The 15,218-nt window shown below is 45.5% G+C and overlaps 1 protein-coding gene across 2 annotated transcripts in view; it reads right to left on the bottom strand.

The window, feature by feature from the left end:
• Positions 1-15,218, bottom strand: part of CPEB4 (cytoplasmic polyadenylation element binding protein 4) — a 253,854-nt gene that overhangs the window by 163,579 nt on the left and 75,057 nt on the right. For both annotated transcript variants that reach the window (XM_078653023.1, XM_078653024.1), the window contains exon 2: positions 928-1,009. In XM_078653023.1, the coding sequence (XP_078509149.1) occupies positions 928-1,009 (82 nt within the window). The remainder of the gene's footprint in view (positions 1-927; positions 1,010-15,218) is intronic.

The raw sequence follows: 15,218 nt of genomic DNA, 5'->3' as shown, positions 1-15,218 counted from the left end.
AGAAGCTGAGAGTTTCGCCTCTGGATGCCTTACTAGGTGATTTAAGTGTGCCCACCGAGTCGTGGGTTGGTTGAGTGAGTGAGTGTCCGTGTCGCCTGTCAGAATGTTGGAAATGTAATTTGGTGAAACGCTGTAGACCACTCAGAACACAATTACCATCAATTTGAAAAGAGACCTGTTTTTATCTGAAAGCCACTCAACTTGGTGACAAAATGCAGGGGCAAGTATATCTCTGGACAGGTTAAAGAAGGTTTTGATAGCAATTGAAACACCTTGCCAAAAGGGATGCCTACAAGCAGAGTACTGCAATAATGTAAAGAGTACTAGTGACTGATCAAGTAAGTCTGAAGAACGAAATGAATCAGACATGGATGTATCTTTCTCTATGTTCAAAACTGGATATTGTGCAGCATTCGTCCTAGTAGTAACGAACATCGGACGGCTGCGTAAGAGCGTTCCTGTTCTAGGGTGATTGATTATGTATCCTATATGACACCACGAATTCTAAGCAAAGAACGTAACACAGCCCACTCCACAAGCCAATAGAAATGCGTTTAGCTGGTGGAATGCATCACTGAACAGCACACTCTCAAACGTATTTTAATGTACACAATAGGCGTTTCAGTGTCATGGAGCCGTTTCCTCCACTTATATACCTGAAAAGCACCCTCAGCTACTTTCATCGGTGTCCTCCGATGCCGTACACCGCTTCACAGTTAAAGGGGCAGCTCTTTGTACATTAATAAGTGAATAAACCACAACTGTCCAAAAGCACGAGGCGGGAAGGGAGAGACATAGGAAGGGTTGCACTAGGTGGTCTGGTATAGGATTTTCAGGATCCCTCTTTCTACCAGATATGCATTATTCTGGATATGGAACACAGCTCCCCTAGCATCATGAAAAAGGCATGCATTATATAAAAGTTACCTTTCAGCGAATCATTTTCGGCACGCATGATGTCAATTAGAGAACTTTCCAATGAATGCATGTCAAAGGTCCTTGTGCGATCCTGAAAAACAAAAACAGTTTAAAGGTAAGCTTCTTAAAACTCAAAATGTTTGCACGTACTACAGTTGAGCGCCAGACCCTAACTATTTAGAGTGAAAATCGCACAGTGATACAGGATAGTGTCTTCATAATACCCAATGTAGTTTGCAACAATACTAAAGCAGCTGCAATGCCAAAAACAGGAGACTGTCACATTGGCTAATTCGATATGTGTATACATGTATAAAGTACTTAACTAGAGCGACATCAAGTGCACCAACAAAAAACGTACGGCGTTTAAACTGTTTTAGATCCAGCGACATAACTGTAGAGGTTACCGTTCATGGATTTAACCAGAAATGCTTGATTTGGAAACAATACCTAAAGGCCCAGACAAAGTCAGTCTTTCAGTTTAGGTAAATCATTGCTCCTAGTCTTCTGCGCGGGAGATCAGCCCAATTAACTTTTTTCAAATGACCCAGACTTTCGAAAAAAGGCAAAGCGCGACCTGTAAGCATTAGACGTTGCACTTAATGATAATCCATTAGCTGTTCCGTATTTTCATAAATCATTGTGCAGCTTTTTCTCTGTGGTAACCTCTCCTTTTATCATTTTCTTCCTGAGTCATTTATGGGCAGTTGCTTAGTAACGGGGGATGAAAATGGAGACTACCCCTCCAGTAGCTGCTACCTCACTCAGAAAAGCCCAAGGGTGCGGAAGGATTTAATGGGAGCCCTAAGTAGTGGGCGATATGCAAAGCGAATATATTAGTAATGATCTCTTCTGGTGAGCAAAAATGGATGTTTAGAGAAAAACACCATCGGCTTCCGGTTGTGAGAACACAGGACTGGCATTTTTTTTTCAAAAGTTAAAGAGAAAATGAAGACTTGTACAAAAGCAAATGTCTTGTGTCAAGCTTTTCTTTTCCCAATGGCATAGTGTACTCAGCATAAGAAGGCCCTTCTTAACTGTACATTACTGGATTGGCACTTTTCTCTACAGCTAATGAAATGGTGTAAATGGACACAAAAAAAACATGAATCGCATTAACCCCTGTAACGGAAAACCCCCAAACATCTTTAAAGCTATCACCAATGACACAAATAACGCATGTACAGATGAATATTTTTTCAGTAAGACCAATCATTCTTTCTGCAGGCTTTTAAGTAGTAATGCTTCTGCCTTTTTCCATATACGATTCAATTTAGAAGTTCGCAAAGAAAAAATAATGAGTCTGTGTTCTGCTTCCAGATTAGGAAGACTGAAGGCACACCATAATTACGACAATAGGCCTCTCACCTAAGACTTCAGTTACCCCCAGGAAAGGGGAGGAAGGAAACAATTTTGCTTCTAAATTTAGGAAACAGGCAATGGAAAGAAATCCTGTGGCGCAAGATTTAAGTGTAGGCTAGGTTGTTAATACATCTAAAAATTTCAGAAGCTAATTTAGATAGTATTCTAAGAGGCAGTCGATGGCCTCTGACCTGGTAAAGTGGTCTTTATTGTTAGGTTCTTCTAATAAATCGACCGGTGTAGTCTGTACATTGTGAAGGTGATCTACCTGGAAGCATGGCATTCCACCTAAGGAGAATTTCAATAAACATGCCATGAATCGAATACTGCCCCTATTGCCAGTGTTTAGGTTGGTGGAAGCAGCAGCTGACCCAATTTGGACAAAGTTAAAACGATTCAAAGGAAAACACTTATTAAAAAAAAAACCTAGGGATGAAAGGCAAAGTCGAAGTCCCAAAAATTTGGGAGGAGGTAAACAGGCTGACCTTTGTGGCCAAAAATTTATGAATTACATTTTTCTGCCTGTTTATTTGTAGATAGTTGTCCGGCGTCTAGATCTCCACAATCCCCCTATCATTTGCAAATAGACACTCATGACCTATCTTCAGTTTTCAGCTGGTTGTCACTGACTAAAGACTGCTCTGCCACACAATTATCAAGAAAGATGAGAAACAGAAACAATACAGAGCAGATAGCAAGAAGTGCAGGTGACGAGTGAGTCGGCATTGAAGGATACTACAGTACAGGAAGTCCTAAGGAGAAATATATATTAAAAAAAATAAAACAATGTGCCACACAGAGACATGCTTAAAAATTAACAGAACAGTTGGATGCGGTTCAGTCAGCATGGACAACCAAGGAAACCTCTCCAGAAGTATGGTATGGCTCATTGTGTCGAAAGCCAAAACAAACACTGCTCCCCACCCCACATGTCTAAAAACCAAAAGGCAACATGCCAAAACCAAATGGCTTTTTTCCTCCTTGTTTGGAATTACTGCAACAGTGAAAGACAGTTGCTTGCATCCGCATGTTCCTTTAGTTATGCCACCACTGTTACTGAGAACTTCGGACAAGACTGGAAGAGTAGCAGCTAGTCTTACTTTGTCCAGCACAGTGGGATTAGACTGGATTTAGTTCAGCAGGAGGATCACAATGTTTTTTTTTCTTTATGGCTGTAATGTGACCTATGTGATTCAGTCCACTAACAAGGTAGCAGTACTTAAAAGGAAATAACGGAGAAACATCTGAAATACCAATCTAGAGTGGGTGGGATCAACCAGTCGACCAATGGAGTGTCAGAGAGCCAAGTATACTTTTCAAACCAGAAACATAAAACCAGTGCGTGTGGGGGGGTTTGCATTACCTAATTTAGGTCATCCAGGGGAGGAAGTGCAGACAAACTGCCTTATTTGATTTAGTTTTCTTTTTATAGGCACCAAACAAATTTACCATGTATGTTAACAGGAATGTGAAACCCCAGAATAACAATGAAATCGGGCTAACCCAGAACTCTTCTTTGATTTTTTTGCCTGTTCAATCGGGTCCGCCCAGACGTACTTCAATAATAGATTAATTTTTCATCAAACAGACGTAAAATGCTTTGACTTCAGGCCACTGGTTTGTAATTTAAATTTTTCAACTTTAGATGCAACATGAGGCAATGTGGCTGTGTGCCCTAGATTTCAAATGGGTGGCACAATATGTCAGGACATTACACATGGAACCTATTTCGTTAAACAGAAAGATCTCGAGAGGTGTAATGTTCTATGCCAAAGAACGGCTATGCAAGGTTCACTGTGACCGTTTTCTTATAGGGAAATTGGTGTTGACTGAAGGGCAAGATGCACAATACAGCTGAAATAATATCTAGGCCAAATAACTCATGAGACAACTATATAGTTAAATCTGAGTTCTTGGTAAAACGTTAGTTGAAGGTGTGCACCTCAATCTAAGTTGGTAACAGGGACATTTAGCTGAACGCCATATCAAACACTGAGGAAGAAGAAAAAGAGGTTGTACCAAGACAAAAGCTAAAATCATATAGCAGAGGTAAGGAAGAGTATTTAGATGGTAGGAAAGCAATTGCTTCAATTCAGATTTGTTAATTACCCATGTTACAACTAGGACAGCACATCAGGGTTACTTAAATGTGAGCCTAATGCTAACCATTAATACGCAATCATTAAGTAATTCAGGAATGGAACTGCAGAGACACTCAAGTTATTAGAGATAATAACACCATAACTCAATTGGAGCCTCGCTTAAGCACACTGTAGCATCCAGGAGGGTTAACATGTAAGAAATAATAACACCACGTTCAGAAGTAAACCAGGATCAGCAATGCAAATAATACGTTTATTTGTAACTATGAGGTCATAAATGACTTCTATGTAGAAAAGCAGTTCTGGTACTAATTTGCTAGAATTTTAACCAATGGTAGGTTGCAACAAATAATATCAGATCGGGCCTCACATTCACTGATTGGACTGGACCCCAAGTCTCCACTATACCCATTGCACTTTTTCTGATTTAATCCTAGTGCTCCGAAGTAATTGCAAAGATACAAATATAGACGCGAGATTTAAGGCATGTAAAGTTATATTTCGAAGTAAATGACAGCTACTATCTCGTAGTTCTTTGATGCCAATTTGCAGTTCGAAATGGACCCCATATGTAACCCGGCAGGGCTGAACATCTGGTATATGAACTCATACATTTTTTAGAGGAGAGAAAAGGGGTGACTGACGCGAACTGATGAGTCAGAATGACAGAGAATACACCAGGTGTCAGGAGTGCTAGCCGATCTACCTGTGTCAAACAGAAGGATGATAGGACCAATAGTCTTGATAAAATTCACACTTTGACGAGCAAGGCTAAACGGAGGCTGGGGACGTTAGATCCTATGGGTGACTCAGTGTATCAATGTCCTCGAAGCCCAGGCTTTCAACAGAAGGTAGAGATATGAATTCTGGAGCATGGAAGAAGAACGCTGGGGCATTACTCAAACTATCCAAAGGCAGGTGTTGGAGATGCATGATTTCAAGACATCTTTTGTAATTATCACTTTTGAAAAACATCTTTTACAATAACAATTTTTTCCAATAATAGTGCATTATTTTGAGGAAAACTACCTTTCATAAGTTTTGGACTTTTCCTGAACATAATTTAATTGTGTTGTTCTGTGTGTAGATCTATTTCTGTTTACACAAGACAGACATACGACCCCAAACTAAGTTGCAAGTTATTTATTCTGTGTTGTTTTTGGTATGAAACCAAAGGTTGTAGGAATGTTAGAGTTAGGCTCAGATTTTACGCATACAAAGCCAAAGAAATTCAGCAGTTATAGTTACGCCCCTGAAATGCACTGCTTATGACCTCACATATTACATCACTCATGACACTGATGGGAGCATGCACATGCTTGTTTATTTTTATTTTCGTATTTTGTTTTTTAAAGCTATTATGCCGTGGCTGGGTCCCAGGGGGACCCAAAGACCATGGATTGGGAGTCAGGGTATTCCTAGCCTGCCACCTTTTCTTTATTTTCACTTTTTGGGGGGGTGGGGAGGGGGACTCAGTGAAAGAGAGTCCCATGATGGCTGTCAAAACTTCCTGGTTGAAGTGTTGACAGACAATCAGAGCAGTACCTTTTCCTGCACAAGCTCGTCTTTATTCGCGAAGACTTCCCGACCAGAGACAACTCATGCCTTAAGGCAACTATAACTCACCCCCCCCCCCCCCGCCATACACAGTTTTGTCATCATCAATTTCACTGCAAATGTTGCAGTGATTTTATTAAATGATGACATGTAGGATGTCATGAGTGATGTAATATGTGGGGTAATTAACAGTGCATGGCGAGGGCACGGGTTTGTTACCTTAAAGCACAAGTTATAGTTATTTGAGATAACTATAACTACTGAATGTCTATGGTTGTGTCTGTGTAAAATCTGAACCCAACTATAACTTCCTGTAACATTTGCTTTTTCTTGGGTCAATTTCTAAGATTAATTTTCATTCTATTTCCTAACTATAACGTCCCTGTTAACTTTAGCTTCTTCAGTGATTCTCCATGTTTTTTTTAATGCAGTTTCCCATCTATAACACTCCTGTATCCTTTGTTTTTCTTCAGTGAATTTGTACAGTTTTTAATGCTATTTTCTAACTATAACATGTGCCCTTGGGTGGTGAGTGATTGTGGGTGTGTGTGGTTGGTGTGTCAGTGCATGTGTGACTGGCTATGTGGGTGTGTGAGTGGCTGTTTCGGGCTGTGAGTGAATGTGTGAGTGGCTGTATGGGTGTGTAAGGTAAGTGGGTGTGTGTAGTTGTCTGGGTCTCTAAGAAGATGCATTTCTGTAGGAGTTGTTTTCTGCATCTCTGATTGGGTGTGGAAATGGATGTGAGAGTTGTTTTCTGGTCAGAGTGGGTGTGTGCGTGACTGGTATGGGGGTGTGAGAGTGTTTGGGTGTGCGAGTGGTTTTATTGGTCTCTCATTGGGTGTTTGAGTGGCTGTACAGGTGTGTGGGTGTGTGCGTGACTGGTTGATTGTGTGGGTGTGCAAATGGCTGTATTGGTGTGTGAGTGGTGTGATGGGGCTCTGGGTGTGTGAGTGGCTGTATGTATATGTGAGTGGTTGGGTGGGTGTATAAATGAGTGAGTGGGTGTACATTTTTTTAACCTGGATACCCAAAAACCGTCGCAGATTCACGTATGGTGGTGCTGAGTGTCACAGTGGATCTGCAGATCCTCGCTCACCTCAAAAAATGTTTTGGGACAATGTCTTGCCCATGAGGGGTTCCTCACAGACCTCTCGCTCAGTCCCATGGGGTCAGGATACGCGCCTCCAGATATACATACATTTTTTCTTTAATAATTCCAAAATTATACAACACATTTACACTAAAATACAAAAACCACTCTTTCTGGAGCAAGAACTAGCTTTCAGGCTTATTTGGTATAGCTCCATTCAGAGGTAAGGGCTGTAGTCGTCTCTAAATTTCCTATGGGAAATTGCACGGTGAAATGCATTTTGGGCGCCCCCATTTTCTTGGCCCATGCCTGATGAATCACCTCAAAAATGTACAGGCGGCAGCTGAATTGAGGTGCAAACTAGTTTTGAAAGTGTTAAGATTTGTCAAACGGCGCCAAAGTTATTCACAAAACAAAAATGCTTTCACTGTGGAAACTAGATCCTAACTAGGACTACCTACTGGTGACTGCCAGTACAAATAAATAAATATATATATATATATATATATATATATATATATATATATATATATATATATATATATATATACATACACACACACACTTTTTTCTAATTATATGCATCTTCCCCATTTTTATTTTATCTATTTATCCTTTTATGTCCATTTACCATTTCAAAATATTCACAAAAGGTTTTATATTACCTACAAAATATCCTTCAGTCAAAGTTTTGCTAATTGAAAAAAAGAGCTGCTAAATAAATACATATTTTTAAGCAAAATTGTTTTTTATGCCATAGAATGTAATGAGTAATTTGATCTGGATGTCATGAGAAAAAAATTTAACTGTAAAAGTTGTTTGGTAAATAATGTTATCATATGCTACTATACCCGCCTGCCTTTGTGAAAGAGCGATGCTGGGAAAGGAAGTTTTGTAAAAATTCAAACCATGCAAGGGACAGCAACGGGGTGGAAAACCGGTTCAGCGATCCATTCAGGGGCACAGTGTGAGAGGCAACCTCAAGTCTAACTGTTTTAATGAGCAGGTATTAGGAGGCAATTGCACTCTGTCAGTAATTATACATACAACAACCGATATTGGACATGGTTTAAATCACTGGACTTAAATGTGAATCAGCCCATGGGGGTGTGGCAAGCACGACCAAGAGAGGGCATGGCAAGCGCATGACGAAGATGGCTGCTTAAGTGTGCTATATCTGGTCGATTGAGAGCGCCTTCTGTCGAATATGGGGATCAGATGGCTTGATGAATGACAGTCCTTAACATCGCTTATCTGGAACTAATCTACTGTAGCCCCTGTGACAGTTTCCCCCGTTTAGCAGCTTCAGGAACACTGATGCACCAATAGGACTGTTGCAAAGGTCAGGCAACAAAATGGCCGCTGTCTTGCTTTTCCAGCATTACATACTATTTTAAACCACCATAATTTTTGGAAAGTGACACAGCTGCTTTTTCTTCTGCATTATACCAGAGTAATCCTGGAAAGACTTTGGAGCCAATACATAGTTATCTGTGCTCTGTAATCTGAAGGTCAGGCATAATCTTCGAAGACAAAATTGGCGCCATGGACACCAAAACATTATTTTGCTTCTAAATGACTGTAAATCACATTTTCTACTACACTGGGTGCTCCTTCCTAAACAAGGTGTGTCTGGATACATAATTTTCTCTGCTTATGGGGAAACGTGACTTTTTGTGATTGTTGCTATTTCTTACAATTGGTGGTTAGACCTACACATAATTTGTCACTGTGCTTTCTAGCATTTCTCTTGGTCCCAACACCTCTCTACGCTGGATAGACTTTGCATATATCTTCTACATCTCGCTAAGATATATCTGAGGTTTTGTCACTGGTGATATATACTTTTCTGCATATAAGCATGGCCAATGGTGGAGAAAGAGAACTGACAGATTCCAAAGAGCTCAGAAAGGGCCAGAAAAGATTGAAACCTACGCCATTACCAGACTCACCATTAAAATCTAAATCAGATCAACCTACTAACATGGATCTTACTTTTCAACAGCTCACTGCCATTCGTGATCTGGCACTAAGCACAAAAACAAATACTGATCTGATGCAAACTGATATTCAGGGCCTAAGAATTTCAAAAGTCTTGCTAACAGGCTCACGGGAGGCTGAATCTTGCATAAGCTACCTGGAAGACAGTAGAAAGAGCCTTCAAAGACTCTTCCACTCTATGAGCTCTAAATTGGTATCCCTCTCGTTGGACTGTACATTGCAATCGCAGAGGAAACCTACACATTTTTGGTTTGCCGGAAGAAGCTGAAGATGCTTCAAAATTCTGTGTGGAATTCCTTGGGACGTGGATCCCCTGCACTCTAAATACGGTCTTCTCTACAGACTTTCAGTTTGAGAGAGCTCACACGATCCCCTCTGGTAGACTCACACTGGACTCTTCTAGGAGTAAACAACAACTAAGGATCATGATTTTTTAAACTCAGATCAACACACGGATTCAGAAACAAATGAAAAAACATATCTTGGGAAGGACCAAGAGTTGGTCAAGATTACGTCAAAGACACCATCATCCATCCGTAGGAAGGGTTTTCTAGCTCTCAGACACCGACTCAGATCTCTATCGACATACAATATTCTTTGTGGGTTCTTCTCGTTTTAAAATAGTCAACGATAAACCCAGGCTTTCTTCAGATCCTCCTGATCTCATTGGTTTCTCCTGGACGTCAAGCACTCTGATGCGGTAGACCAATGAGCTGTACCAGTTTTGATTTCATTCTACGCTTATTTGGGTCTAAACGTAATGTGTAGTTTGTTTCTAGTTTAACATGGACCAATTTATTTCTTTTTACTTTCTTTAAATTTGGGATCTGAACAGGGCCCCAATACTGCAGTGCTATAAATATCAATATTGGTTTACTGGTACGCTGTGCCATTGCGTTTTTACTGATAGTCTTTTCAGAACAGTAGCAACATTGAAGTCTTGCTTTTTGCTAGTGTTACGCAAATTCGACATTACTTTTTTACCTAAGGTATTGAAGAAATAACTGACTTCGAGCTCGTATTTGCTCGTATAGTATGATCTGCAGGTGTTTTCATAGACTATTTATAAGAAATTGTCATGTGTTTCTCCATAATTGTTATCTTTATTTTGATTGGAGGCCTCCTTGTAGTGTTAAAAGTATTTCTTCCAATGTTTTGATAAGGCTGGGAGGGTTGAACCTTAGAGCTCCTTTGAGATAGAGTGGGTGGGTTCTTGTTTATTTCTGCATGTTTCTCTTTTCTTCAACCCCGTAGTAACCAACTCCCTAATATCTGGTTAATAATGTTGAAACTCTTTTCTCAGGCGGGTTCTTTCACGAGGCTTTATAGGCATTTATTATAAACGTTGCACTCCATTTCTGCTTGGACATTTTGCGGATTAATCAGATAAGTCAAACCCCCCCACACACACACATCCCACTACTGCTATTTTCCTCATTGGTAACATTGTAGTTGCTAGACTAATTGCTGCATTTCGTTATGTACGATTATTATTCAACAAGCCACTGTCTTTCTACTTCTCATTGATATTTTTTTTCCAACAGATTTTTGGGAACCCTTCTTTGTGCTCATAATATTGCCATTATTTTTATTTTAAGATACATACGTTTATTGGTATGTTGAATGATATCTTTAGGTAATTTCGCCTTTAATTATGATTGTATTTGTACTATATTGATATTCTACATTATTCAAACATTCTTTAAATAAACACTTTTGTTATTGAATCGACATACATTTCTTGATCACACTGATATCCAGTTTGTTTGGCACAGCCTAAAAATCAGACTAGCACTGTACAGCCTTGCATTTGCAACGGGTGCGCCCGTTTATGTGGGGCAGATGAGGGATAAAAATAAGGGTGTAGATGAGGGCAAAACCAAAAATCACATTTCTTATCGACCTCGGCAATAATTATTTTACATATTAAGTAAAAGGCCACAACACACTCCAAAGTGCAGTATACTAAACTCTGCATAGAGGCTGGAGAACGTTTTCGTCATCCTCTTATAGCTAAATAAAATACATATTTAGAAATTCTATTTCACTACTACTTCTCAGCCATTTCAGCCGAAAAAAAGACAAGAGATTTGGTTTCTTTTCTGGAATAGTTCCATTCATCTATGAACATGCCTACGTGCGTGCACCACAAAAGTCATTATACTATAGGGATATTCTGCACCTACATTTTAACGGCTGGGATTTCCACGCAAAATTAGATGCCTCTTTCAGCAAGGGCCATTGACAAGTAAACACATTTACGTTGATACCAAGGTGGCAACAAACGAAACAAAGATCTTGTGTACAAGCTGACAGTTTGATTTGTGTTTTGGATACAGAAATTCAAATGTTCCGGTTAGCAAGTGAATCCCTGTCAAGCATTCGGAGCCGGTAGAACAGGAAAGCCTGTCTGGCTCCTGAATACATAGGGATAAAAGAAGTAAAGTACAGACACATGCCTTCAAGGTATTTGCAGCGTAGTAACTGGTATACACTAACTTGATCATTTCTGTAACTATATTACACATTAGAGGCAAAAGGATCCCAATTGTTGCAGCATCAGAGACGAGGAAAAAACACAAAATTAATGATGTATGCTGCTTAATATTTTGAAGAACTGAAGGCAAAGAAATGCTCCTAAAGGAAATGGTTTGATGTGTTTGTTCTTTGTTGTGATGGCTGTAGGTTTTGAAGCACCAAGAGAAAACAAACAACCGGGCACCTTTATGCACAAAGAGAATATCCAGACATGTGCAGCAGCACTCCCATATAAACAAAACAAGCACTGGCAAAGTCAAAAGGTCTTGCCTATACAAGAGCTATTGGCTTTTGCAGTGTTTTTGCCAGTATGGCTGCTGTTCAGCATGGCTAAACGTTACTGGTGTCAAGTGTCCTAGAGTGGAGTGGGGGGAATAGAGTTTCAGACTGGATTTGTTGGGGTAGAGGGTCGTAGAGTGGAGTAGTGTGGCAGAGCGGAGTACAGGGGAGTAGCATTCAGAGGCTCAGTGGCATAGAGTGTCGTAGAGTGTAGTATCAGACTGTAGTGTTGTAGAGTGGGGTGGAGTGGGTTGGACTGTATTGAGTTAGAGGATTGAGTTGAGTGGGTGGACTGGATGAGGTGGATTGGAGTGGGGTGGATTGGTCGGGGTGGAATGAAGTGGGGTAGATTAGATTGGCTTGGGTGAATTAAATTGGGGTGGATTGGATTAGAGTAGGGTGGCTTGGAGTAGGATGAATTAGAGTGGAAAGGTGTGGATTGGAGTGGAGTGGGGTGGAATGGAGTACAGTGGGGTGGACTGGCTGGAGAGGGGTGGGTTGGAGTCAAGTGGGGTGGACTGGCTGGAGAGGGGTGGGTTGGAGTCAAGTGGGGTGGACTGGCTGGAGAGGGGTGGGTTGGAGTCAAGTGGGGTGGACTGGCTGGAGAGGGGTGGGTTGGAGTCAAGTGGGGTGGACTGGCTGGAGAGGGGTGGGTTGGAGTCAAGTGGGGTGGACTGGCTGGAGAGGGGTGGGTTGGAGTCAAGTGGGGTGGACTGGCTGGAGAGGGGTGGGTTGGAGTCAAGTGGGGTGGACTGGCTGGAGAGGGGTGGGTTGGAGTCAAGTGGGGTGGACTGGCTGGAGAGGGGTGGGTTGGAGTCAAGTGGGGTGGACTGGCTGGAGAGGGGTGGGTTGGAGTCAAGTGGGGTGGACTGGCTGGAGAGGGGTGGGTTGGAGTCACGCGGGGTGGACTGGCTGGAGAGGGGTGGGTTGGAGTCACGCGGGGTGGACTGGCTGGAGAGGGGTGGGTTGGAGTCACGCGGGGTGGACTGGCTGGAGAGGGGTGGGTTGGAGTCACGCGGGGTGGACTGGCTGGAGAGGGGTGGGTTGGAGTCAAGTGGGGTGGACTGGCTGGAGAGGGGTGGGTTGGAGTCACGCGGGGTGGACTGGCTGGAGAGGGGTGGGTTGGAGTCACGCGGGGTGGACTGGCTGGAGAGGGGTGGGTTGGAGTCACGCGGGGTGGACTGGCTGGAGAGGGGTGGAGTCACGCGGGGTGGACTGGCTGGAGAGGGGTGGAGTCACGCGGGGTGGACTGGCTGGAGAGGGGTGGACTGGCTGGAGAGGGGTGGACTGGAGTCACGCGGGGTGGACTGGAGTCACGCGGGGTGGACTGGAGTCACGCGGGGTGGACTGGAGTCACGCGGGGTGGACTGGAGTCACGCGGGGTGGACTGGAGTCACGCGGGGTGGACTGGAGTCACGCGGGGTGGACTGGAGTCACGCGGGGTGGACTGGAGTCACGCGGGGTGGACTGGAGTCACGCGGGGTGGACTGGAGTCACGCGGGGTGGACTGGCTGGAGAGGGGTGGAGTCACGCGGGGTGGACTGGCTGGAGAGGGGTGGACTGGAGTCAAGTGGGGTGGACTGGCTGGAGAGGGGTGGGTTGGAGTCACGCGGGGTGGACTGGCTGGAGAGGGGTGGGTTGGAGTCACGCGGGGTGGACTGGCTGGAGAGGGGTGGGTTGGAGTCAAGTGGGGTGGACTGGCTGGAGAGGGGTAGGTTGGAGTCACGCGGGGTGGACTGGCTGGAGAGGGGTGGGTTGGAGTCACGCGGGGTGGACTGGCTGGAGAGGGGTGGAGTCACGCGGGGTGGACTGGCTGGAGAGGGGTGGAGTCACGCGGGGTGGAATGGCTGGAGAGGGGTGGAGTCACGCGGGGTGGAATGGCTGGAGAGGGGTGGACTGGAGTCACGCGGGGTGGACTGGAGTCACGCGGGGTGGACTGGAGTCACGCGGGGTGGACTGGAGTCACGCGGGGTGGACTGGAGTCACGCGGGGTGGACTGGAGTCACGCGGGGTGGACTGGCTGGAGAGGGGTGGAGTCACGCGGGGTGGACTGGCTGGAGAGGGGTGGACTGGAGTCAAGTGGGGTGGACTGGCTGGAGAGGGGTGGGTTGGAGTCAAGTGGGGTGGACTGGCTGGAGAGGGGTGGGTTGGAGTCAAGTGGGGTGGACTGGCTGGAGAGGGGTGGGTTGGAGTCAAGTGGGGTGGACTGGCTGGAGAGGGGTGGGTTGGAGTCAAGTGGGGTGGGCTGGCTGGAGAGGGGTGGGTTGGAGTCACGCGGGGTGGACTGGCTGGAGAGGGGTGGGTTGGAGTCACGCGGGGTGGACTGGCTGGAGAGGGGTGGGTTGGAGTCACGCGGGGTGGACTGGCTGGAGAGGGGTGGGTTGGAGTCAAGTGGGGTGGACTGGCTGGAGAGGGGTGGGTTGGAGTCACGCGGGGTGGACTGGCTGGAGAGGGGTGGGTTGGAGTCACGCGGGGTGGACTGGCTGGAGAGGGGTGGAGTCACGCGGGGTGGACTGGCTGGAGAGGGGTGGAGTCACGCGGGGTGGACTGGCTGGAGAGGGGTGGAGTCACGCGGGGTGGACTGGCTGGAGAGGGGTGGACTGGAGTCACGCGGGGTGGACTGGAGTCACGCGGGGTGGACTGGAGTCACGCGGGGTGGACTGGAGTCACGCGGGGTGGACTGGAGTCACGCGGGGTGGACTGGAGTCACGCGGGGTGGACTGGCTGGAGAGGGGTGGAGTCACGCGGGGTGGACTGGCTGGAGAGGGGTGGACTGGAGTCATGCGGGGTGGACTGGCTGGAGAGGGGTGGACTGGAGTCACGCGGGGTGGACTGGAGTCACGCGGGGTGGACTGGAGTCACGCGGGGTGGACTGGAGTCACGCGGGGTGGACTGGAGTCACGCGGGGTGGACTGGAGTCACGCGGGGTGGACTGGCTGGAGAGGGGTGGGTTGGAGTCACGCGGGGTGGACTGGCTGGAGAGGGGTGGGTTGGAGTCACGCGGGGTGGACTGGCTGGAGAGGGGTGGGTTGGAGTCAAGTGGGGTGGACTGGCTGGAGAGGGGTAGGTTGGAGTCACGCGGGGTGGACTGGCTGGAGAGGGGTGGGTTGGAGTCACGCGGGGTGGACTGGCTGGAGAGGGGTGGAGTCACGCGGGGTGGACTGGCTGGAGAGGGGTGGAGTCACGCGGGGTGGAATGGCTGGAGAGGGGTGGAGTCACGCGGGGTGGAATGGCTGGAGAGGGGTGGACTGGAGTCACGCGGGGTGGACTGGAGTCACGCGGGGTGGACTGGAGTCACGCGGGGTGGACTGGAGTCACGCGGGGTGGACTGGAGTCACGCGGGGTGGACTGGAGTCACGCGGGGTGGACTG

Source organism: Lissotriton helveticus, chromosome 7 (assembly GCF_964261635.1).
Source record: "Lissotriton helveticus chromosome 7, aLisHel1.1, whole genome shotgun sequence".
Taxonomy (NCBI): domain Eukaryota; kingdom Metazoa; phylum Chordata; class Amphibia; order Caudata; family Salamandridae; genus Lissotriton; species Lissotriton helveticus.
Note: the sequence above shows the minus strand (reverse complement) of the source record. Positions and strands in the feature narration are given on the sequence as shown.